The 24,183-nt window shown below is 48.6% G+C and overlaps 2 protein-coding genes across 3 annotated transcripts; one reads left to right on the forward strand and one right to left on the reverse strand.

Annotated features, from left to right (window-relative positions):
* Positions 1-550: 550 nt before the first annotated feature.
* Positions 551-13,500, forward strand: CCDC63 (coiled-coil domain containing 63). The gene is made up of 10 exons (XM_073312931.2): positions 551-658; positions 1,378-1,567; positions 3,032-3,151; positions 3,706-3,887; positions 4,710-4,891; positions 6,250-6,470; positions 9,732-9,806; positions 11,040-11,232; positions 12,056-12,253; positions 13,352-13,500. The coding sequence occupies exons 1-10, from the start codon at positions 552-554 to the stop codon at positions 13,465-13,467; spliced, it is 1,584 nt and encodes a 527-aa protein (XP_073169032.2). The 5' UTR covers position 551; the 3' UTR covers positions 13,468-13,500.
* Positions 13,501-16,028: 2,528 nt separating this feature from the next.
* Positions 16,029-21,924, reverse strand: MYL2 (myosin light chain 2). 2 transcript variants are annotated; one of them, XM_073312458.2, is made up of 6 exons: positions 21,844-21,924; positions 20,313-20,388; positions 19,348-19,452; positions 17,915-17,990; positions 17,763-17,811; positions 16,029-16,312 (listed from the first exon to the last, which is right to left on the reverse strand). In XM_073312458.2, exons 1-6 carry the CDS (start codon positions 21,877-21,879, stop codon positions 16,214-16,216), a joined length of 441 nt encoding a protein of 146 aa, XP_073168559.2. In that variant the 5' UTR covers positions 21,880-21,924; the 3' UTR covers positions 16,029-16,213. The 2 variants fall into 2 exon arrangements, with proteins under 2 accessions (XP_073168559.2, XP_078705027.1); XM_078848901.1 differs by lacking the exon at positions 20,313-20,388 and having other exon boundaries at positions 19,348-19,480; positions 21,844-21,894.
* Positions 21,925-24,183: the final 2,259 nt, after the last annotated feature.

Consider the following 24,183-nt stretch of genomic DNA (forward strand, 5'->3'; position numbering starts at 1 on the left):
GGACTTCCAGGTGCAAAGCAGTGTTAGTGCGTGCTGTGGTGTTCGGCAGGCAGCCCACGGGGGGTATCACAGCCATGACCACATCCTACTCCTGTACACAATAACTGCTAAAGTCCACATCCTACTCCTGTACACAATAACTGCTAAAGTCAGGCATGCGGGCAATGCTGCACCCTTTACAAGAGTGTAGCAATTGCTGCTCCTGCATGTGCTTCCCAAGAGACCCTGCAGACTTTTTCTTCTGTCAGCTGCAGGACACCCCCTAATGCTGTTGTGGCTTTTAAAGCCACAACAGAGCCCTCTCTGTTCCTCAGTTTCCCCTCTGTAACACAGGGGTCGGACTGCTTCCCCAGCTCTCAGCATGGCTATGAGGCTGAACTAGGAAATGTTAATTAATAGAAGGTGTTGTTGTATATAGGCACTAAGTGTTAGTACTTGAACTTTTGTAAGTGACTTATTAAGATGTTGGCAAAAATGTACCATTTCCCCAGCGGTGGAAAGAGTCCCAGTCCAGAAGTGACCCTTCGGAATTCACCGAGAAGGAGAAGGAAATGATGGCTGAGACCGAGCTCCGGAAGCTGCAGCAGCAATTTCGGATGATGGTAGAAAGACGGAAGTCTTTTGGTGTCAAGGCTCAACAGCAAATGTACCATCAGGAGTAAGGGCAGCTTCATTTTGCTAGTCCGTGGCTGAAAAAGAAAAGACACCTTCAAATCCGGGCTGCACGTGTCCTCTGTGGGCCTGATTCTGCTCTTACTTATGCCAGGAACAGTTACATTAAAACCACTCTGAGCCAGATCCTCAGCTAGTGTAAAACAGCGTAGCTGCTCTGACTGCAGCAGAACTATGCCACTGTGCCCCAGCAGGGAATATGACCCTCTGCGTTTTGCATACTACATGATATTGGTAGTCCGAAAAGCACACATTTGTGGGCTTTGGGCCCAATCCTTCAGCCCAGGTTCATCCACTGGGAATATTGGATGCACAAAAACTACAGGATTGGGTTCTTTATATGATACTATTCTCTTGATAACCTTTTGAATTTCCTGCTTTCACAAAACTAATCTATTTGCTTAGAATAATTAGAGACGCTTTATTTAGGTCTTGATCCTTCCTTATGCAGAACTCCCTTTGAAATCAGTGGGAGTTTTAAATGCAAGAGGACAGGATTAGGCTATGAAGTGTATACATTTTTTGAAAAACTTTTAATTTTCTTGGTTGAGGGGAATGTCTTTTATACATTTTTAAAATAATTTGTCTAAACTAATTTCTCCCTCGCTAGAAGCTTGAAGCTAAAATTGCAAGGGTTGAATAATGTTTGCACAGTGCTTTGAAGATGCTAAGTGCCAAATATTATTTTTATCATTTTTTCTACAGAAAAGAAATATATTCACTGAAGCAGGAACATGAAGAGATTGCATTACTCTTGAGCCTTACAAAGTCACAGAGAAATATGATGTTAGATGACAGAAATTGTATGGAGCTTAAATTTCTTTTACAGACCAAAGAGGAATATGATTCTCTGATTAAAGCAACAAAAGCCCTGATAGCTGAACTTGATGATAAGGTAGAGTATCTGAACAGTTAAATGGATAAACATGAAATACATTAGCAAAGCCACAAAACAAGCGACGCCCTCCTATCTGTCACTACCGGGATGGTAGCTCTTTCTTTGCTTTGCAGCTTCAGGTGTCTTCACATTTCATAGCTTGTTAAAAGAGCAATTCACTGATTGTTACCCCGGTTCCATTACTGCATCCATTACACACCTGATTAGTGCCAGTGAAGTAAGTGGGACTTCTTGCATAAGTAAGGACTACTCAGATAAGTGTCTGTGGGATCAGACCCTAAATTGGCTATAAGTTTTCAGGTTTCTGCTGTAATTGATAATGTAATCCAAAGGATTGTGACCTAATTAGTTGGAACACCACAATGGCAATATCATGGCATGAAATAGCCAAAGGGAATAAAGCTCTGAATCAAATAATTAAAGTCTTAGGGGAAAAAACCTGGCCTGTCTGCAGTTTGTTTGCAGGGGAATCTAGTGTTTGAAGCATTTGTATATAAAATGTGTCAGCTCAGGCCTTGGAATATAATGTCACCTCTCGAGCAAAAGACCACATGATTTGAAGACATTATGGACCACCTAATCTGTTCCTGTTACAGTCAGTGGAAGTTTGCCCAGTGACTTTGGGTTTGACTCTGGTCCCTGTGTTCCGATACACCACTATGGTTTGAGGTGGTGGTCTGGATGGGGAAAAGGGAGTGTGGGATTTGCTGGGGAATATTCCCTACCCCACGCTTGCTCTCATTGTTTTTCTTGGAAAAGAGGCAAAAACTGTGTTTTTTGTTACATTCATTTATGTGCCCTGAGACTTGACATTTAAAAAAAACAACCAAATACTTACAATAAAAATATCCTCAGCTCTCATAGGCTGAGCAGAGTTGGGTCTGGCCAGTATTTTTAGAGGAGACCAAGGAACACCCAAATGCTGCAGAAGTGATCTGGGAGATTCAGTAGGTGGCACCTTCCCTTGTGAGTCAATATGGAATCATTGTCCATCGTGCTGGTAGGGGGTCAGTTTCAGGGGTCCTCCAACTGTTTCATTCTTCTGACCACTTTGTGTTGGGAGATTCTTCCAATTCCCGATTTCTCCAAACATTTCATTATACGCACCTTCAGGAAGTGCTCCCCAGACAGTAGGTGGACATGGACCACGGCACAAGAGGTACCATGATAAAATATTCTTCTTTTTCTGTTCTACTCTGTTGCATAGTGTTGTTGTGCCCTGAACAGCTGCTGTTTCACCCCAGAGGTAGCCATATTTCAGTGGTGACATAAAAATAAAGTGACTCCTGTTTGTAGTTCAGTGCCTGTAAAGAGGGATCGTTTGAGATAAAAGCTGCACTCTAAATTTAAGATCATTACTGACGTGGATTACTGTAGTTCAGGTCAACACATGGGCATTTACAATGGCTAAGCACACTGACAAAAATCCAGAACGTAAAGACAGATTTTTATTTTTTTTAGGTAATGGAGATGGAAAAAAAGATCAAAACTCAAAAACTGGTTGTAGCAAAGGTGAAACAAGCGAATGAGAGCAAATGGCTGCAAAAGCAGATTCAGATGCTGGAGAATCGCCTAAACCATGTAAGCAATTGCTTGACCCAGCTGTTGATACATTTTGCACTGCTACTCCTTGACTAGCTGGCTACCTGAATGTGGAGGGCTTGGAAAATGTTTTCCTGTTATCAAGATAATTTAAAAATTCAGGTTCACCCAAGCAATGCAAAGGACTTTTCCTGTCTTCGCTGACCCGATCGCTCTTGCTGTATAGTGCACATCCAAGGCTCTTTCAAGCTTGTCCATCCAAGGGCAATGTTTGCAATTTCCCAGGAGCTCCAAGGGCTACACCTACTTTGCAGCAAAACGAAGTTGATTGCAGCCAATCATCTGTGAAACGGGGCAGGTGGATTTCAACAGCAAAAGATCCTAGCTCTGTCCTGATCCAAGTGGCCTCTCCTGCAGGCTCAGTGGGCTGTGCTGCAGTATTAAAGACAAGGGTAGCCAGAGGGCCCACTTAAGACTTCCCTGGGCTGTGTTTGTCTTAGCCCTGTTTTATGTTGTTTGACCCATAATAGCTGGGCTCCTCTTTCCTGTTCTGCCTCCCTTACAGACTTTTCATTTGCAACCTCTCTTCCCAGACCACTATCCGTTTCAATACCATCCTGACCACGAATGCCACGCTCAGAGAAGAGATTGAAAACCTGCGATTTCAGAAAGCTATTTTTGACAACTTCTATTCAAAACTTCATAAAAGACTAGATCAGCAGAGGAAAACAATGGACGCTGCAATTGATAAGTCCAGCCAAGCATACGAACAAAGGTAAACGGGAGAGGAAAAGGCACAGGCCGCACTAGCTCTTGGCAGTACATTTGGTATTGCTTTCCAGGGCACAAATGCCCATTTCATTCATTAATAAATATCCACCTAAGATCAGATTTTAAGAAGTGCCCACTGATTCTGGGCGCTCAGTGTTAAATACTCGGGACTTGGTTTTCAGAGGGGTTGATCTCTGGCAGCTCCCATTGACTTCAGCTGGCGCTATGGGTGCACAGGACCTGTGAAAATCAGGCCCTAGATGTCCGAAGCTGGTCACCAAAAGCAAAGTGAAAATGTGGGCCTAGACGAGTTTTCTAGTGCCCAGGAAAGATGCCTGATTGGTGGGCCTGGAATCTGAGCTCCTCTGCTCATCCGTAGGACAGGCAGAATGGGGTGGTCTTCACCCACACTGCCCACTACCAGTGCGCCTCAGCCAGGACCGTGTAGAGACGGCCCAGTCAAACACTTGGCCTCTTAGCTAAGACGGGGTGGGGGTGGGGGTCTATCTGTGCCCATTGCAGTGGTGATTTATGGGGTGGTAAACTTCTGTCCTACGGAAACTGAACCACACCAAGTCATTTCCCAAACAGCAGCTAAGGTGGCACAACGCTTGGTGACTACTAACCTGGGCCGTAGTCTAGCCAATGTCCTTAAGGGGAAAGACTCTGGACCCCATTCTCCTGAGTTGTGCTGTTCAGGAGCCACAGTCTGTCCATGCTGCTAGTTAATTGTTGAAGCGGTGTCTGGAGCGATGCGTGTGGATTGTCACACAGGAAAGACTAACTAGTTAACGGGGCGCGTTGTGTGCTTTCTGGCTGGGTCTAGGGTGGAAGCACTGGCACGGGTTTCCGCCATGAAGGAAAGGCGCTGCAAAGACATCGCGCAGTATAATGTGGAATTCAGGGAACTGGAGCGTGTCTTTGACCACGAGACCAAGCTGAAAGCCTTTATGCTCATCAAATTAGTGGATCGCTCAGACTTTGAGGAACAGGCCAAAAGGGAAGAAGGTACCATATGGGATAACAAACCTCCCCCCTCCTCTCCCCAATATGGAAGCTGATGTGACTCAGCTTAAAACTTCATGGTCACAGTCAGCTGGGTCTTGTCCTCTGAGGAGAATGTCCATAACAGGAAGACAGAACACGCTCAGATTGGGGTCCATCCTGGTCTTGACCTTCCCAGAGAGGTTCTCACCCCTGTGTCTCTCACTCCGATAACCCCAGCACTGAATCTGGGTGTGAGGGGATGGGGACGCTGAGCTGGGGTTTAACCCCTGCTCACAGGGGACCAGGGAGTGCCCCTTACCCTCTCCCACAGAATGGGTGGCATTATCCATAAAAGTAATGATGATGTGAAAGGTCATTTGGGCTTTTGTCGACAGAGGACTAAATCCTGCTATTGCTGAAGTCATTGGCAAAAATCCCATTGGATCTGGGAAGCTAGGATAAGGACCCAATAGAGAGACACCGTGGTCTGGATTCTCCACTCACTCCGGGATAACTTCATTGACTTCCGTGGTGTTACTCCGGATTTAAATTAAGCAACTCTCAGTGAGCTGTGTACCTGGGCTGCTGGTGTCCTGGGTCCCTTCCAGGCCTACATCTCTGTGATTCTCTGGGAGCTTGCGGCAATAGGAGGGAGAGAGGTGCTGGAGAGAGGTGTTGGCAGGGGAGGGGAAATGGGTTCTAGTTTTAGGTACACTAGAGGGGGCTAATCATTTATTATTGTGCCTCAGCTGAGTTCAGTGAGGTGGCACCAATGGGACTGAGGGCAGAAGTAATTTCTCCTGCCATCCTCAGGGAGAAATTCCCATCCTCCACTTGTCCTGTTACCTGGCAGGTGCTTATGGGCCACATGCTCCACCCTGGGTTTCCTTATTCTATGTCTACACAGCAGCTGGAAGGTGTAATCCCAGGTCGGGTAGATGTATGTGCGCTAGGTCTGCTCAGGACATAGAAGTGTGGCCACGGCGGCCCAGCTAGCAGCTTGGGCTAGCCACCCTAGGTACGTAGCCAGGGTGTCGGGCAGGAGTTCACCCGAGGTGCCCAGCCACACTGCTATCTTTAAGTGCTTTGACAACTCTCAGCTGCCGTGTAGATGTATCCTTAGTCTCTTTAAATCCTCTCCCTTGGTCTCTCTGGCATGTCCCGTTCTCCAGCCCTGCTATCGGTTTTGTGAGCCTTCTTGAGTTTGCATTCCATGCCCCAACCTTTCCGCGCTCCCCCTGGGGGAGCATGAATTTAATCCCCAGTGTTTTCAGGTGAATTCTTTTGAGTTTGCCCGGTGATGGGCATGAACGAAATGACAAGAAACAGAGGTAGTTTGCTGCCCCAGCAGTTTTTGCGTTGCCGTTGATCTCTTCCAGCCCTCAAGTCAAGCAAGCGGGCCAGAAAGAGCAAAGGTGAAAGCTTTGAGAGCTACGAGGTGGCTTATATGCGCCTGCTGAAGCTGAGCGAGGACGGGGACATTGGCCAGCTGGTGACAAATTTCATCGAGAAAGAGGAGAAGAACTTTGCGTATTTCAGTTACGTCACCGAGCTGAACAACGAAATGGAGAGGCTGCAGAAGAAGACACAGGACATTCAGGTTAGTTCCGGTTGCTTTTCTGCACCCTTCACGCTGCTGTTTCGCTTTTAGACGGAGGTTTTCTTCTTTCTGCTCTTGCAGCTGTTGCCGCCCACGCTAGGGCCTCAGCTGCCGATCCCACCGCAGGCGTGTGACTTTTAGAACATAAATGGGGTATCCAAAGAAAGGAACTCTCGTCTAGGAGACAGAATCAACGTCTCATTGCTGCCACCTTGTACCCAGAGGAGATACTGCAAGAGAGTGATGCTCAGTAGCTGTGCGGAGCTGGGGGAGTTTGCTGCATGAGAAGCTGACCAAACCCGATCTGATGTTATTTTTAGTGGCCATCACTGGAAATGTGCACAGAAATGTGACATCAAATGGTGCAGAAAATTCTACTGGGCGGGATCAAGCCTGGAAGCTCTTCCTAGGACTTTGCCCGGGGCGAGACTCCCACTGAGTGTTGTGGGAGACAGGAGTGCCGGAGGACTTCAGGATTTTGGCCCCTGGTTTGAGGTTTTGGTGGTAGAGAGAAGTTTTTTTACCTCTGTCAGTGGAAAGGTATTTCTGTCCTGCCTGGGAACCTGGCTCCCCACCTGCCATAAAATTTTCATCAAATCCAAACTCGAACTGAATAGACTCTACACTCCAGCCCCTAGTGACGGGATCCCCAGATCTTACTTTGCCCACTGTCTAAGCTCTGGTTTGTTTGATGGGTAAATGGAGTGTTCTATAGCCTCCTTGCAGCTGTGGGATGATGGTCTAATTCATATGCTTTAACTGCTGTCTGTTACTGCTGCGGACTGCAGCCTCCCCATGCATTCTGGTTAAATAAAAGCAGGATCAGCTGGAAGGGATTCCATGTTGCACTTTCTCAGCCTACTGAGGACTGGGAGCTGGGGAGGGACCCATCAAATGGACAGGTTAGGCGTGGCAGGAGGGTGGAAGCATGAAGCCTTTCAGAGAAAGTTTTACTTTGCTACAAAGGATTGTTTTCCAGAGAAAATGGGGCCCCATACTGCACATAGCTGGTCAGGGGTCTCCCAGAGACTCAAGACACGCCTTAACACTCAGCTGTTCAGGTTTTCCCCAGTGGCTATGGCGTCTCCTGTTAGTAGAGATGCATGGCTGAGAATAGCTGGCCAAATGCTCCCCAGTGTAGCCATACTGACTTCTGTGCCGCCCAGAGGCACATGGCCCAGCGTATCTGGACCTCTAAAATATGGTGAGAAAACCAGTGGGGCTCTGTTACTCTCTGGCCTGTGTTTGAGCAGAATGGGCCTAGAATTATTATTCCACCAGGCTCTGCTGCTGAGATCTTTAGGGGAAGGGTGCTGGTGGGTCCATCTTCTGCACAGCCAAAGAGAGTGGGACTGTAGGGAGAGGCTGCTGCTGGTCTGTGTTTGGACACAGCAGAATTGGCAAAGCAGCCAATCTCTTCTGCTTCCTTTTTCTTCAGAAGATGGGCTTTAAAGTGTATCTTCTGTGGGGATTTAGTGCTTGGGAGTGTGTTAGGATGACAGCAAAGAAGAGGTGTGTTCCCCTGCTGAACAGGGTACAGCATAGGCAGTGCAGCGGCTCTGCCAGTATGCCTTCTCCCAGATCTGGAGGGACCACTCTTGCGGGGGAGAAAGATTTCTGTCCTCAAGCCCAATTAGTCCTTCACTGCTCTGTGGAAACTTCCGCAATGGGGTCAGTCTAGTGGAGAATTTGGTGTTACGGACACTTGTTCCCCTGGGGGTTTGGACTGATGTCACCTTTCAGTTACTGCTGACCTGGATGTGAACCAGTGACCTAGAGATAGTGGTCTCTGTGTTAGCTGTCAGTGATAGTTAATTCTCCCCGGGATGAAGGGATTAGTTCCAAGGCTTTACCTCCCAATACTTCCTCTTGTTTGTGTGGCACTAAAGAAGAAAACACTTTTTCAGCCCTGATACTTGTGCCTGGGAGATAAGGGAAGCCTAGTGGTGGGAAAGAAATATCTTGGCTACTAACCAAAAATGTTTCCTTTATTGCCTTCTAACTAGGAAGCAGTGACTGTGATCTGATTGTTTGGAAACGTGTCCTAAGCAGTGGCTAATTCATGCAGCCAATGCAAGAACAAATGTATTCGTTGCAGGTGAAAACTGAACATTAGGGACTCACACTCTGCTTAACTTTATGATGCATAACATATGCTTGGCAGCTATACTCTGTGCTTTCCAGGTGCGGAACGCTTCCATCAGGCATTGGGTGGTTGGTCTAGTCACCCGTCAGACTGGCAGTTGAAAGCAATTAACACAAATCCATTATGCTGACTTTGTAACACTCGTTTCACTCTTGGAGTTGAACAGCACAATGGGGCTGTTTATGATCTCTTGTGATTTTATTCTCCAGTTTAAATTTTTCAGCTGGTTCCAGCTGGTCACTACATTTTGGAGCAGAGCCACGGGTGTACTGGTCCTACTGGATCCTAGGACTACTGGTTCTCCAGTTCAATCCAACAGACACGAATATAGATGGGTTGAAACATTCCAAGGGACTGCACTGGCATTTCCACTAGGGGTATAGCACTGGGGTGGAAGCACTTTTTTATTATATATTATTTGTATAACTGTAGTGCCTAGGAGGTGTCAGGTGCTGTACAAACGTGCCCTTGTGCTAGGGGCTGTACAAACACAGAACAAAAAGATGGTCGTGCCCCAAAGTGTTTCCAATCACTTGGATCCTAAGGTGATAGATACCTTGCAGAGAATGATTGATGACCGATCCCTTGAGCTTCAGGCCCTCCACCAAAGACAAGATCTTCAGCTGTGGTAAATCAGCAGTGCCCCACTGATTTACACCAGCCGATGAGGAACTGGCCCACATTTTTCAAGCTGCAATGATGTGAGCTCAGAATAATGGAATTTGCAGCGATTAGTAGAACTTTTCTCCCATTTGCTCTTCCCACACCCAGGGAGGGAATACTGCTAGGACTTGCTGCTGCTTTCAGAAAATCCTGCTTGATTTTGGAAGGGACTATTTTAACAGAAGGTGGAAAAAGACAAGGAGCCATACTCTGGTCTGTCTTGTTCCCACGCAAGCCCATTGGCAGTCAGGGTTAATGAGAGCAGGAAGTGAACTTTGCAGGAAGCAGACCCTACGTGTAATCAGCCCTGCTGAGGGTGTAACACAGACACTGTCATTGGTAGTGTACAGATGAATCCATGACACTACTACATACAAAGTCCCAGGATGTGGTTTGCTCAGCAGTGTGGGGCAGCCCTCATTATTAGTCTTATGTGCTTATATTTTATGCAGAATGAAATTCTTGACTTAAAATCCCAACAGAAGTTTGCTGATGACAAAAGCAACACCAGTCTCAAGGAGATGGAGGTAAGGAGCTGTCCTGGGAGAGCCTCGCTAGCCCGTGACTTACCTCCTGGCAGTACGCTATGTACTGTATGGGCCAGATTCTGGGCCCTTGGATGCCGTCTGCATGGCCTGGCCATGCACTGGGATTTATCCGTATGGGCATTGGCAGAAGGAGTTATTTCACTGCCAATGCTGCAGCCTCTGAAGCCGAATGCTACCCCCCCGATGGAGGAGAATGGCCATTGCCCTCCATTGGTCCTGCTCTGCCCCTTTGCCTCCAGGCCACCCCTGAAAACCTCTCCCTAGTGGGGTTCAGAGCTCTGTAGTGTACAGGGGTGCAGACCCATGGTTCGGGGTCCTCCGGTCCAGCCCCTGCCCCTTCCAGTGCCCTTAGTTCTAGACCCTCCTTGACGACAATGGACGTCGCTTCCCTCCCCTGTTGTCAGCTCTGATACCAGTGTGTGCCGAGGGGGCAGGGATAGGCTTAGCCCAGCAGAGGACCCTGCTTTGGCTTTTGCCAGCCCTTTCCTTCAGCCCCTGTCTGAAACCCCTCCGGCTCAGCATGCTGGAGCGGGCTCTGTGAGCGCAGGCTTCACCTTGTGACTGGGAACTGCACACCAACCCTGACCACCCTCCAAGTCAGATGGGCTCAGGGTCAGTCACCCCAGGCCCCCAGTCTATGCAATTCATGGAGCCCTTGGCTCATTCTTCCCCGCAAGTGGCCCTTCCCAGCCACCTGGAGCCTCCCAACTTATTGAGATTACTTGGGGCAAGTGGGGCATTGTTAGCCTGACTCCTAAGTGCTGAGTATCTCCTGCTCCATGATCTTTCAGGGAACACTTGGTGGTGATGTCCTGCATACTTAGTCCTGCCTGGAGAGCAGGGGACTGGACTAGAAGACCTCTCAAGTTCCCTTCCAGTCCTATGATTCTGTCATCCTCAAGGGGCTGCCAGGAGAGGGCTACTTCCCCCAGACACATGGCATCAGTAGAATTACAGCGGGGACGAGATCAATCCAAAACCTTTCCACTCTGGTTTGTGCTCAGTGTCTTTCACACTCACCTTCTGTGTGGAGATGCTCCTTGAACCCTTCAACCCTAAACTGAAATTGGGCCTGAGTGAGCTGCAAACAGAGTTTGGGGTGTTCGGATGGGGCACAGTTTTGGGGGGGTTCGCTTTGGGCCCGTGTCTTGTACATGGTTCAAGCCCTGTAGCCTAGATAACTCCTAGGATGGCTTTGCTTTGTGCTGATAGGAGAAGCTGAAGAAAACCACCGAAGAGGCCAACCTGTACGAGTACACCTGTAAAGAGAGCAGCAAGGTCCTGGACCAGCTCAAATCCGCTGTGGACTTTCTGTTTAAACAAATACAGTGCAAGGACACCAAGATAATGGAGCAGCTTGGCGAGAGTGGGGAGATCACGGATCTGAACCTGATGCAGTATTTTGGTGAGTTGTTAGTGGTTTTTCCTTTGCCCAAATTTTAGTAAAGCTCCAAAAAAAACCCCAAAACCAACCCCAAAGTATTTCAGAGAAACTCACTGATAGAGAAGTGAGTCACTCACACATTTATGGTGGGAGTGAGTGTGGGTCTAGTAGCTAGAACAAGGGGCTCTTGAACTTCTGAGTTCTCTTCTTGGTACTAGAGGGGAATGTAGGCTCTTGGGGTTGGAGCAGAGTCTGGGGATCAGGACTGCTGAGTTTTATTCTTGACTCTAGCAGGGGAATGTGGGACCTGGTCTCTTTCGTATAGCGCTCCAATGGTTGGGGTGGGCCTGGGGAGCCTGGATTCTGTTCTCCGCTCTGGGAAGAAGTGTGGCCTACTAGTTAGAGCAGAAGCCTGGGGACCAGGACTCCTGAGTTCTATTCTTGTCTCTAGGGGGGGACCATAGGGTCTAGTATGTTTTGTATAGGGCCCCACAAACCCAAGGTCTCACCTACCCAGTGATAACCTATGTCACACAAGAGCTTGAAATAGAACCCAGGCTCCTGCCTTCCAGTGGGGCTTTTGCCAGAAGTGGGCTCGGAATGAACAGTATCTTATGCCTGGGTCTGGGGTAGGGTTGCCAAGTGTCCAATTTTTGACTGGAACACCCGGTCAAAAAGAAACCCTGGCAGCTTCGGTTGACACTGCCAACTAGGCCGTTAAAAGTCTGGTCAGTGGCACAAAGGGGGCCCGGGGCTAAGGCAGGCTGTCTTTGTTTTTGTGCGATTAGAAAGTTGGCAACCCTAATCTGGTGGGGGGTCATCAGTTTTAACTTGTCCCACACAGGTATCATAGAAAAGAAAACCAATGATCTCCTGCTCATTGAATCCTTCCTGCGCTATAAGGAGGTCGAGGGAGAGCAGGATTCGCTCCCTTTATTGAATCCATTTTTGGGTGGCACCGGACTCCTTAAAAGTACAGATGCAGCGAAATTACCCCAATCTTCCCCTACCATAGAGCATGTAGTAGAGAACGTAGAGGATGGTAAGTACTCACATCTTCTCTCCCAGACGCTACCTATCGCTCACAGGAACAGAACCTATCTTACATGGGAACAGAACCATAGAGGCCTGGCTGGGGCAGAAGCAAGGAGACTGCAAAAGGACCAAATGGGGAATATGAATCAAATGGCAGGATCGTAGCAGTCAGAGGTGGAAAAGGCTCCCGGGATTATAACTGTCTCCTCCCACCCACTTGCCAATATGTTCATATCTTGGCTAATGCTCCATCTAGCCTGGCTTGAAATGGCTTTAGTGATGGGGTTTTCACGACTTCCCTTGGGAGTCTGTTCTAAAAGATCTAGCTGGGCCTGATTCTCAACTATGCCAAGGCCCTTCTACATTGCCCTGGCATAAAGAAGCCTTAAAGCAGGTGGAAAGGATGCTATGATAATATCCCCTGTGGAGGGGGCTGCCCTGCTGGGCATAAGGGCTCTGCACCAGCCCTGCTCCCAGCTCCTGTGATGGGATGGCTGGAGTGCACTGCACTATGGCTGTTCTCTGTTTCCCAGGGCTCACAGTGGCCAGGGGAAGTGAAGCATAAGAGCAGCCCTGGGACTGCTCTAAATTAAACCAGGGACGAAACGGGATCCTTTATAGCCCCAAAATATAGGGAAGCAAAGGTGGCTAAAAGTCACCTCCACCCCTGCCTCTAGTGGAGGAATGGAGTCACAGAATCAGGCCCCATAGTTTCTAAGATGGGGCCAAATGCTGGGAGTTCCCTAGTGCCTGCAGTTCCTGCTGGAGTCAATGGGAGATGAATGGGCTCATTGCCTACCCAGGATTTGGTTCACTGCTTTATTGGCGTGGGCAAATTTCTGACAGTCTGGGGACTTAGCACCCTTATACTCAGATGGCCATGGGAATGAAATGCAATAGCAGAGCCGGGGCAATATTTAACACTAATGTGAGTGGGTGAAACTCCATGGGCCCCTGGATTTGCATAGTATTAATGAGATTAGCAGCCTTCTGACACAGTTATCAGAAAGTGTGGGTTTGCAGCAAGCGCAGTGACAAGTTAGGACTTTCACTGAAGCTCTGGAGAGATTTTTCACCCTAATAATCCCAATTTCTTTTGAAACAGTTGATTGGCCTTTGGACCATGGCAGTTTGCGCAGCCTGATTGTTGGGAACTTGGAGAAGGACGAGTCCAGTAGGATCTCACTGGACAAAGAGAAGAAGAGAGGGATAATTTTATAGATGGGGAAAAGCAAATACACTGGGTATAAATAATAGGTTCTTAATTCACTTGAAATCAAAATCTGATTCTGTGCTTAATTTAAACAAAGCTAACTTTAAGTCTCAGGAATGCTAGTACTGTCTTGTATTTACAATAGGCTTTGCCATCCGGCAGGATCCCAAAGCCTTTTACAAACTTAAACGAAGCTCTACCAATTAAAGGCAGGCATCACATATAAAGAAATGCAACCATTTCTGGGGTGGAAAGGAGGGCAGCAGTTGTCTAACAATCATTCACAACAGTTTGGCCGTGGCACCGGGACTAACGTCCTCTGTGTTGCAAAATGCTGGTGCACTAAGTACATCGGCATTTAATGGCCACAGGTGGGCATGACCTCACTTCTCCATCTCCTCTGCCTGTGCAAATTGCCATGGGCTCATCAATATCCACACAGAGCAGGCAGGCCCCTGTTTAAAGTCCCCACACATTAAACCAAAGGATGGAGGCCTGAGTTGATGTTGCACTTCCAGGTGTTTCAGACCTGAGATGATTCTTCATTTGGACCGTGGTTGCCTCTCACTTCTTAGTACGTGGGGCTGGCTCCTCGGCCGGTGTAAATCAGTAGAGCGCCATTGAATTCAATAGAGCTGATTTACCCCAGCTTTCGATCTGGTCCATGATTTTTAACATTTCTGTGGGTTTTTTTTTTAATTAACAAATATTCTGTCTGTAGACAAACACTGGCGAGAATCCCAGAGAACTAGACAAAAGGGGGGAAACTAGAAAGCAGGAGAGACACTGTTGTCTAGTGGATCAACCATTTGAGTGGGACTCTGGACAGCTGGGCTCTAATCCTAGCTCTGCCACTGGCCTGCTGGGTGACCTTAGGCAACTCACATCCACGTCTCTGTGCCTTGGTTTCCCCATCTGTTAAATCGGGATACGGATACTGACCTCCTTTGTAAAGTGCTTTGAGATCTACTCATGAAAAGCTCTGTATAAGAACTATGTGGTCTATTATTACTGTAGAAAAGCTCAAAAGTGGAAGCAACCAGCTTGACTGCTAGCTACTGCCTGATCTTCCAGTCTGAAACAGACATTGATCGCTTAGCGCACAGAGCAAGGAGATTTCCCTTTCTGCAATACCCTTCAGCCATAGTTGCTCAAATGGAAAGCACATGATGATCAAGTATCAGAGGGGTAGCTGTGTTAGTCTGGATCTGTAAAAGTGGCAAAGAGTCCTGTGGCACCTTATAGACTAACAGACGTACTGGAGCATAAGCTTTCGTGGGTGAATACCCACTTTGTCAGATGATAATCACGGTTTGCCTCCCCCTGGAATCAGAGAAGCCAGCAGGAAGGATAAAGTAAATGCTATAATAAAGGGACCTAAAGTTTTGCTTAAGATCCCAACTGGACTCCAAAGGCAGATGGGACAAAGGTTTTTCAGCCAAATCCTGATCTGAGTTGGCTGCGGCATAAATCCACTGACTTCAGGGGAATGACTCCAAATTTACTTGGGGGAAAGTGAGATCGGAATCCCTGGTTGCTAGTGGGATGCCTGGCACTGTGCATGAAAAAATCTCAAATCATGTGGGATTTGCAAAAGCGCCTAAGTGATTGAGGAGCACAGTGGTGCCATTGAACGTCAGTGGGACGGGGACTAGAGCGCCTAAGCCTCTTAGATGCTTTTGAACATCTCACTCACAGTTCCTGTTCCAAGGACAGATGAGACTCTGACAAGATGCCTGGGAGATCCAGAGAGATGGCAGTAGCTTGGAAAGATTTCTCACTTCGGATGGTGATGGTTTTGTAGCCACGTGGGACAGCAGTATTGTGCGCTTTGCAGAAGCAGGGGGTTTTCCAGAGGGGTGTGAATGAAGGGAGCCTGCACCAGTGGGTTTGAGAGGATAAAATAGCTGCATGTCTTTGTGCTCTCAAGGCAGCAGCTTTGTCATAACAGCTGTAGTCGTAGCTGTTGGAAAAGGAGGCAGGGTAGCCCTGCTTTGCCATCAAAAGCACAATTGAGCCTTAGTTATTTTGTCTTTTAAGCACCCCATACCTTACATGATACCCGTCACAGAGAGAGAAAGAGACGCTTTAGTGGTCTGCGCATGCTGCCCCGTAAGAGAAGTTTACTATTGCCAGCGATGTACCGTGCATCATTAGATTAGTGGCAGTTTGACAGCAAGCCACGCAGAATGATCCCATTTCCTCCCTGCTGGGCTTCTGCTGTTTGATGTTTGCAAACTGTACAACCCACCTCGGACCAGCCTTTGCCACCTTCCCTGTAACTGAGTCTCGTCGTCAGAAGTTCAGTCACAGGGATTTTTCGGTGGTGACCTTGTCTAGCTGTGGCTCAGTGAGTCTTGTGTGACTCAGCCCACAGCTGGGGAGATCTCTCTCTCTCACACTCACTCATTCACTCACTCACTCACACTCATCCCACTTTTCCTCAGAGCTCTGCAGGGTTGTGTTTGCCCCAGACAGAAGCATTTATTTTACAGACCCTTTTCACTCTTGACATAGGCAGCTGGATTTCCTCCTGCAAAATGGATAATTTAATTTGGACACAGTTCAGATATGCAGTTCCCCAGTGACAGTAAGCTTTTCCCTGCAGAGAAAAACAGGCAAGGGTGGGACCACGTACAAACGATTGCACTGAAACCAGTCAGGCCAAACCCAGCTAGAACCGTAGGGGGAGGCAAGCGTTACAAGGGGGCCACCCCCATCGCTGTGCTTGAGGAACTTACACAACCCCGGCTCTTAATCCTTCTCTTCCCCATGGGTGATGATGTGGACGAGGTTTTTGTAGTCTAAATTTCCAGTGATGTCTGGGGGGAAAGCGGCAAACATCTGGTCGACCTGCAGTGTAAATGGGCCCAGATGGGAAAGGGTTAAACAGATCGGTTGGGTATTCAGGTGAGCAGAAGTGAAGGAGGGGGCTGGGAGCTGTTTGAAATCACAGGAAGTTCTGCCCTTGGCGTCAATGGGAGCAGGCTGGGATGGGGAGACTGCCCTTTGCGGCGGCCTGCCCGTATTTCGCTCGCTTGTTAACCAAGCAATGGAAATATGGGAAGGAAAGGAAAGTCTCTAGCGCACCTCTAACTGCAAGGCCACTGATCTACACTAATCCTGTGCCCTGACCCCCAGCTCCGCTGAAGGCGCTTGCCAGTGCACTCCTATACGGCGATGCCCTGTGACGCTCTGATGGGATTCCATCGCTCATCACTATCGCAGAGAGGTTGGGTCCACGCCCAGCCCTGGGTGCTGCTTGCCAACCCTCACACAATTCAGAGATGGCTTGGTCCCGGCCATCACAGAGATGGTGACATGTGGATCCGGGCTGGGTTTGAATGCTCACCTTTTGGGAGTGTTTGTATCCAGGGGCTTGGGTTTGACTGGTTATGGAAAGAGAGGCCTGCTGTGAAATTTAGCTCCTAGGCTCCCCCAAAGCCCAGTGCTATTGGACCCCAGGATGTAGGATGGTACAGGCTGTGGGAGATGGGCTCTGTTGCAATAGACTGATTTGCTTCATTTAGTTGTTACTTTGTGCAATGGCCTGATGCGATGGACCCCCCAGCACCCCAGAGCCCTATGTCATGGCTCTGACCTGGGCTCGGTACCCCCAGCCCCCACATCACATGAGGGCTGGACAATCGAAGGACTGTCTGTGGACAATGTGGGAGCAGCCAGGGACATGGCAAGACTTGGAATAGGGGAGCTGGGGGGCTGCCCAGGAGGGCTGCAGTGAACAGTGCGAGGACCTGAGGAGAAGTAAGAATTGGGCTGTAGAGGGCTTTTTGGTGAGCCCCGGAGAGAATTTGTATGGGTAGTGGTCGGAAATGGCAATGGGAATTGTGCCGCAGGATGATCTTGGGATTGCAGCAGGGTCCCAGGGCTGGGTCCCAGGGCTGGGTCCCAGCGTAGAGGCCGGGCATGGGCTCCCCTATCATCGCCATGAGGTGGGGAGAATTCTCTATGGGAAGCACTGAGGCACTGCTCAGTCCAGGGCAGGGGAAGGACGGTTTCATTTGAACTCTTGTGGTTGCCCCATAGGGCGGGCTCTTGCTTTGTTCCTCTGTCCAAAGCACTAGATCACCCCGCCACAAATGGGAGAGGGCAGACCAATGGGGAAACTGAGTCACAACAGGGAAACTGAGGCACGGACTTGTGCTCTACCCTGGAAAGGTAAGCCAACCTGTTACAGCCTGAGCCTGCTGCCCACGCATGCGCAATAAACAGGTCAGTGTTAGGCATTGCTGAATGGTGCACCCTGTATAAGGATGGAAGTGAAAAGGAGCCCTGTGCATACCTCTTCCTGGGAGAACCTCTCTCCCTGCGTCATCAGCATTTCTTTAATGCTGCAAATAAAAGAGCATGTTGTCAGAAAGAGGGAGGGACGGTGAGAAAACCAGAACAACTCCCCCTGCCCCATGCACACCCCAACTGCTGCTCTGCACTTACTAGTCAGATTTCAGGCCTTTGCCCTCGGGGTCAAACACCTTGAACGCGTTCAGGATCGTCTCCTCTGGATCGGCACCTGCAATGGGGAGCACATGCAACCGCTGCTGGCACAGAGCAGGGATTATGCCTGCTGCGGGCCGCGCCGGGGAGTGGCATCCCCTTCGGGGAGGGGGATCGCAGATCCTGTGCCATCTCCCAGGAAACAGGGGCTGTGTGGTCGAGCAAGCTCATTCCCTGCAGCGAGGGGCCTGCAGATGGACGTGCCCTGGCCTACCACCGCCATGCACAGCAACGGCTGGCATCTCTCCACCCACCCCCTGCTGTCGGGGCCATGTGCATCCCATGGCATGGAGAGGAACAGATGCACATTCATGTTGCCCCTCCCTGCCCCCAATATGTAGCTAATCTACCCAGTGTATTTATAGCATGCTAGTCTCAGAGGAGCTGCGGGCTCGGTGGGCTTAAGGAATTCTGCACCAGTGTCCCATAGCTTGGGTTGCACAATGGGTGAGGGGATATGGCTGCTGAGCAGGAGGGACTCTGAGTCACAGAGAAGCTGCTGCTCTACGCAACATCCTCTCCTGAAAACCTGTCAGGACGTAGGCAGCAAAGAGCCACAATAGTTCACATCGGCACGCCTGGAGTCTGTGGCACCAAACCCCTCTGAGGGGTGTGGGCAGCTGTTAGAGAGCGTGTCTCATCGAGAGGCCCCAGGGTGCTGCACAACGATGTAAGCATTGCTATCTCTGTTTTGTAACTGGGGAAACTGAGGCACAGAGCAGTGGCGACTTGCTCAAGGTCACCCAGCAGGCAAGGGGCAGAACTGAGAAGAGTGCAGGGGAGGCTGAGAACGAATAGGAGCGATTGCTGTGTGCATTAGACCAAGATGCACGGTTTCTGGGAATATCCTGTGTATGAGACTTTGACTGGCAACACCCTGTCACCCTGTCTTTGCCATTTCCTGCCCCACCATGCTGAGGGAAAGATGCAGGAGAAACCCCATGGAATGGCATTGGGACATTTTCACCTTCTGCACTTTGCTGGGGGGAAGAGGGTGATTTGACTCCTAGGTCCTGAGCCAAAGCCCCCTTAAGTGCACGCAAAGGCGCCCACTGAGTGCAGGATCAGGTCCTTGGGGAGAAACTGCAAATAAAGTTACTTTATGTTTTAATATACATTGCCCTTTCCTAGCATCTTCACTTTGAGGATCTCAAAGCGCTAAGTCTTAGCACCCCTTGTGAGGTAGGGCAGGGTCATTATCCCTGTTTTGCAGATGGGCCACTGTGGCACAGAAAGGTTAAGTGACTTGCTCAAGTCACACAGGGAGTCTGTGGCACAGCCAGGTATACAGCCTAGATCTCTTGCCCACCCCAAACGCTGTAACAGCCACCGGGCCATCCTTCCACTCATTTCGTCCCTCTGCCTTATCTTACCCTTGAGCTTCTCTCCAAACATGCTCAGGAATACAGTAAAGTTAATTGCTCCAGGAGCCTCCTTTATCATTTCATCGAGTTCTTCGTTTTTTACATTCAAACGACCTAGACAAGAAACAAAAAGACAAATCACCTGGGACATGGATTAAACTTTATGCAGATTTTCAGGTACATGAGCCCATTTTATACACAAACAAGCCTATGAATGAGTTAAAAGACATAGAAAGGTGCATTTTTTACCATGGGAATAGTCTCCCCAGGGAAGTGGTAGAAGCTCGATCCTTGGAGAGAAAGAGAACTGGACCAGACAAAGCACTAGAAAGTGTATCGTAGGGAAGAATTCTGCACCGACTGAGGTATCTGCTACTCTGATTTCTATGAGTCTAGAGAACATCACAGAATTGCACCATGATTAGTTCCCACCTACATTTTGTCAGTAAAATGAACAGAACCAAACGTCTGCCTATTGTCATCCATAGAGCTACAAAAACAGGGCCTGATCCTCTTTGGATTACAATGCAGTCACAACTGATTTGCACCCTTCTAAGTGAGGTGATAACCGGGCCTTATGTTTCTCCAAGGATGTACATAAGCCCCATAAATCACATAATCCAGCAAGACTACTCATAGAGTAAGGTATTACTCAGCAGGAGTAAGTCTGGCGGAATTGGGCCCTAATTAATTTAATAACCATTTTTGCTAGCCAGGGCCTAAATTATTTAACAACATCAGCCTCAAAAATGATCCACACTGACCAAAAATGTTCAGAAAGTAAAATAATCTGCTCTTTGTAATAGAAATGATTTTGGGTCCCGTAGTTTTGAGCAGAGGAAATGGAAGATCCAATTAACCAGGGATTGAATGAAATGGAAAGCAGAGTCATTGATTTCTCATCTAATAATTAGTCTAACACGATCAAAGCCTTTTCTGGGGGGAAGGAGGGGCGTTGTAAGATGCAGGCTTACCCACTGCAGCAAACGTATCTCTCAGATCTGCCTTGTCAATAAAGCCATCCCGGTTCTGATCCATGATGGTGAAGGCCTAGAAAGGGGAGAAAGGGGAATGGCAGCATGCAGAACAATAACCCACAGCTCCCTGAGAGTGTAATATCGCTCCCTCTGTTTAGCCATGTTACATTTCAGCCTGGCTAGGAACTGTGGTGTGGCAAGGGACATAACTGTCTTTGTTCACAGCTGTTCTTGCACCTTCCTCTCACAGTGATTTACGTCAGTGGGAGCAGAGGCGAGGGCTTCCAGCAGCATTCAGGATCGGGCCCAAAGAGCCCCTGTTGTTCAGCAGTACAGCAGCATTTATTAGGCTCCCTGGTGGTGCAGGGCTGGAGGCTGCTGCCCGATCCCCTCTGGGAGTGGCTGCGTGATGCGGGCTGAGGCATTGCTCAGCTGCCCAAGACTGCATCCCTTCCAGAGCAGGTGTCTCCACCCAACTGCCTCACCCTATGTGACCAATTGCTAATGTCCTGGGAGCCCAGCTGACCACGGTGCTCATAAGAATGACATTAGAAGATGCGCTGAGAATGCTAGCAGGGGATGGGCCTCGCTGATTGATGGACTTTGCAGCCAATCAGCTAGAAGAGAGCAGATGTCCCTGTCCAAAAGCTCAGTGAAGGTGCAGGACCCATGGGGTGGGAGATTATCCCTAAGGTATCACTACAGGTAGGAGAATTCCTTCTGTAGGAGTCCTGTGCGGGGGGAAAGGGGGTGTGACAGATGTTCTCTCCCACATGGTAGCTATTCTCTAGTTTTGTAAAACTCATCAGTAGGCCTGGAGTTGTCTAAGCAGTAACCACTCTGTCTGCAGCCCAGGGCTAGAGTAACTATGACAGTGTTTACAAGCCCAGGGAGTGGGGCAGGGGGGAAGGACTCAGCCAGGAGAAGGCGTTGTGGAGCACAGGGGTTGGGGAGTTCACTTGCATGAGGTCTCCTGCCCCAACTGGCTCCCATGGTTCCCAGCATGCAGGAGTTCAGTTTTGGCCACTGCCTTGTCCTCAGTTATCGTACTCGGAGGAATATGGATACACTCCGCTAAAGAAGGCCCCATGTTATCACCCTGTCCAAAGACTCTCTGTGGGTAACTTTGAAGACCTGAAAATGTGTAACCATATGACACCCATGAAAGGGTTAACCAGTTCTCGGTAATAATGCCCTGCCTCATGGTCACAGCTCAGCCAATGAGAACTCGCTCGGATTATACAGGGCTGCTGTCTTGTGTGCCATTGGCTGAGTGTCTTGTCACTCACTCTTCTGCTGGGAGTGCAGTGTCATGAAGTTGAGAGAAGACCCCGTATTTGATTATGTAGTTGAATTACGTTTGTTTGTCCCCCCAGTAAAGCAGTTGTCTTTTAAATGAGCTTCTAGGACTCTTGTTCCAAATCCAACATCACCGAACCTAAAAGCATTTAGAAAAAGTTTGACGATACCACCATATAGGTGGTTCTTGGCTTTACCCTTCATGGTCATTGCAACAAAGGCCACTTACCTCTTTGAATTCTTGGATCTGTGTTTGTTCAAACATAGAGAAGACGTTGGAATTAGCTCCCTCTGATCTCTTCTTAGCTTTCTTGGGTGCCTTGGAAAATTCAAGCATGCTATCATTAACTCACTGTATTTTTCAATGTGGAATAAATTTAAACTACCCTGAATTTATTCCTAAATCTTTATGAATAGCTAGGGACTGCTCCATGCTGGTGCACTTTAGTTCTTGAAATGATCCGCTCTTTCTCAGCTCAGAAGTGTGGGGTAAAGTACATGCTGTTCTGTAGCAATGGGAATTATTATTTCTTCTCACAAGGTAGGGTAGAGCTCAGTTTCTTGGGCTCCTGATGCATTTGACCAAATTGATTACTAGGGAAGCGACATGAAAAATGACTAGCCACACTACAGTGTGACATCTGCTGTGGTTCAAATGACATTTGGCTGAGAAGTAAAAGCAAAGAAATCTCCCCTTGTAACAATAGACATTCAGGAGTGGAAAAGATAGTTAAGCACGTCTCGGAGATTTCATGCAATGGCTGTCACTATTATGAGCTTTATCATGGTTTTGTACTTTTTATTAAGAATGATGTTACTGCAATGGTTACACATTAAAGCGCTCTAAAATCTGCCCTTTCCTACACCAAAGAAGATGAAACCCAGAATTGAGTTGATTGCGATTCTTGTGGTTTAAACAGGAAATGTTTCAACACACGTGCTAAAGTTTCTACCTTATTGAGAACTTCTGGTCCTTTCTACCTTAGCTGCACACATGTGATCTGCTATGATCTTTTCCTTTTAAATAAATATCACAGATTTGTAAGCGACCCCATTGAGAGGGTCCATGTCTGGTATTCCTAGGTACTGCAAAATAAAAATAATAAGATTTAAATGTGCCAGTTCGAGGGATAGAGATGTACTTCCTAGAAGGTGCATGGATGAAGGGAAAGAATTCCAATTTGACCTTAAAATATTCTCAGTCCCATTTTGCAAGCTCTGTTTAGTTCTTGATTTGAAGACGGGGCAGCAGTTAACCTAGAAGAAAAAACCCACTTTGCTGCTGCTATTTTTATGCCACCGTGTATTAAATACCCCTAGACTGCTTACCTTGTTTCAGGAGCTATTAGGCATGTGTGTGCCATTAGGGCACTAAAGTCTCTCTCTCTCTCTCTCTCACTGATCGCTAGAGATGCTCCTAGTAAAGAATCCTGCTGCTGACAAGCTCATCTCACTGTCATTCCCGCAGCTGCCCACTCTCGTTACTCACCATCACCGGAGTTGCTTTGCACGGCCCCTGGTGTTCTTGCAAGAGGAATTCAAAAGACAATCCCCCAGGCCGCTCTGTGCTGAAACAATAAATACAGCCCAGGGCAGTTTAAAAATAAACGCATGCCCACTTTTGGCTGTAATAGGTAAGTTAGCCGTCACCTCCGCCACCCCCAGCTCTGTTGTCTCTCCGTCGTTGTCTTGGTCTCATCTTGAATAACAGCTTGTTGTCCCTGTGACATGTGAGACCCAGAGGTTTTCAAGGTTAGAGAAATGCCAGCAGGCTGTGTGGGTGCCACTTTGAAGATGTTGACACGAGTCGTGCTGCACAGCTTGTGCAGAATGAGTGACACCTGCATTTGTCAGTGGCTTGGTGGGGGCGAGACAAGCATGCTAGAAAGGATATATCCTGGTAGCTAGGGATGTCTGTCTATACAGACGTACAGAGCCAGCTCTTGGAGCTGCACTGATTTACAGCAGCTGAAGATGTGGCCCGCAGATCAAGAAGGTTCAGTGCAGTGAATGTCAGATCTGAACCAGGATTTGAACTTCATCCCCCTCTCCCCGTCCAGGGGTATTCAGATGGAGGGTTTTGTTTTGCCTCATTAGAGAGCTGGGGTGACTTCCATGTACAGTGAGATACATCTATCTATCACCCAGATCTGCCTCTGAGATAGCACCTTCCACGCTGGGAGATCCCAGAGTGCTTCGCCAACCACACAGATATTGGGATTCGCAGCACTCACCACACAAATGCAGCCTCCTCTGGGATGGAATGTGGCAGCTGTCACAACATAGCAATCACACAACCCTATCCACGTCGACCCGAAGGCCCCTATGGTCCAGGTGGTGTGAGCTGCCACCGTGCCAGGGCTGATGTAGCCCTTTGCGTGGCACCAGCAGGGCTGGGTGGGTCAGAACCCTTTGTCTGGGGTGGTGGGGTAGGTGCTTTTTCAACTGGATTCTTGTTGAGGGGCTGAGGAGCTCCTGCCCCACCCATCTGCCTGGTGGTAATGAGGGACCCAAGTGTCCAGCAGCTGCTGTCTCCAGTCTCCCTGATGGAAGGGGACCTGCTCCCTCC

The sequence above is a fragment of the Lepidochelys kempii genome, chromosome 15 (assembly GCF_965140285.1).
Source record: "Lepidochelys kempii isolate rLepKem1 chromosome 15, rLepKem1.hap1, whole genome shotgun sequence".
Classification (NCBI taxonomy): Eukaryota; Metazoa; Chordata; order Testudines; family Cheloniidae; genus Lepidochelys; species Lepidochelys kempii.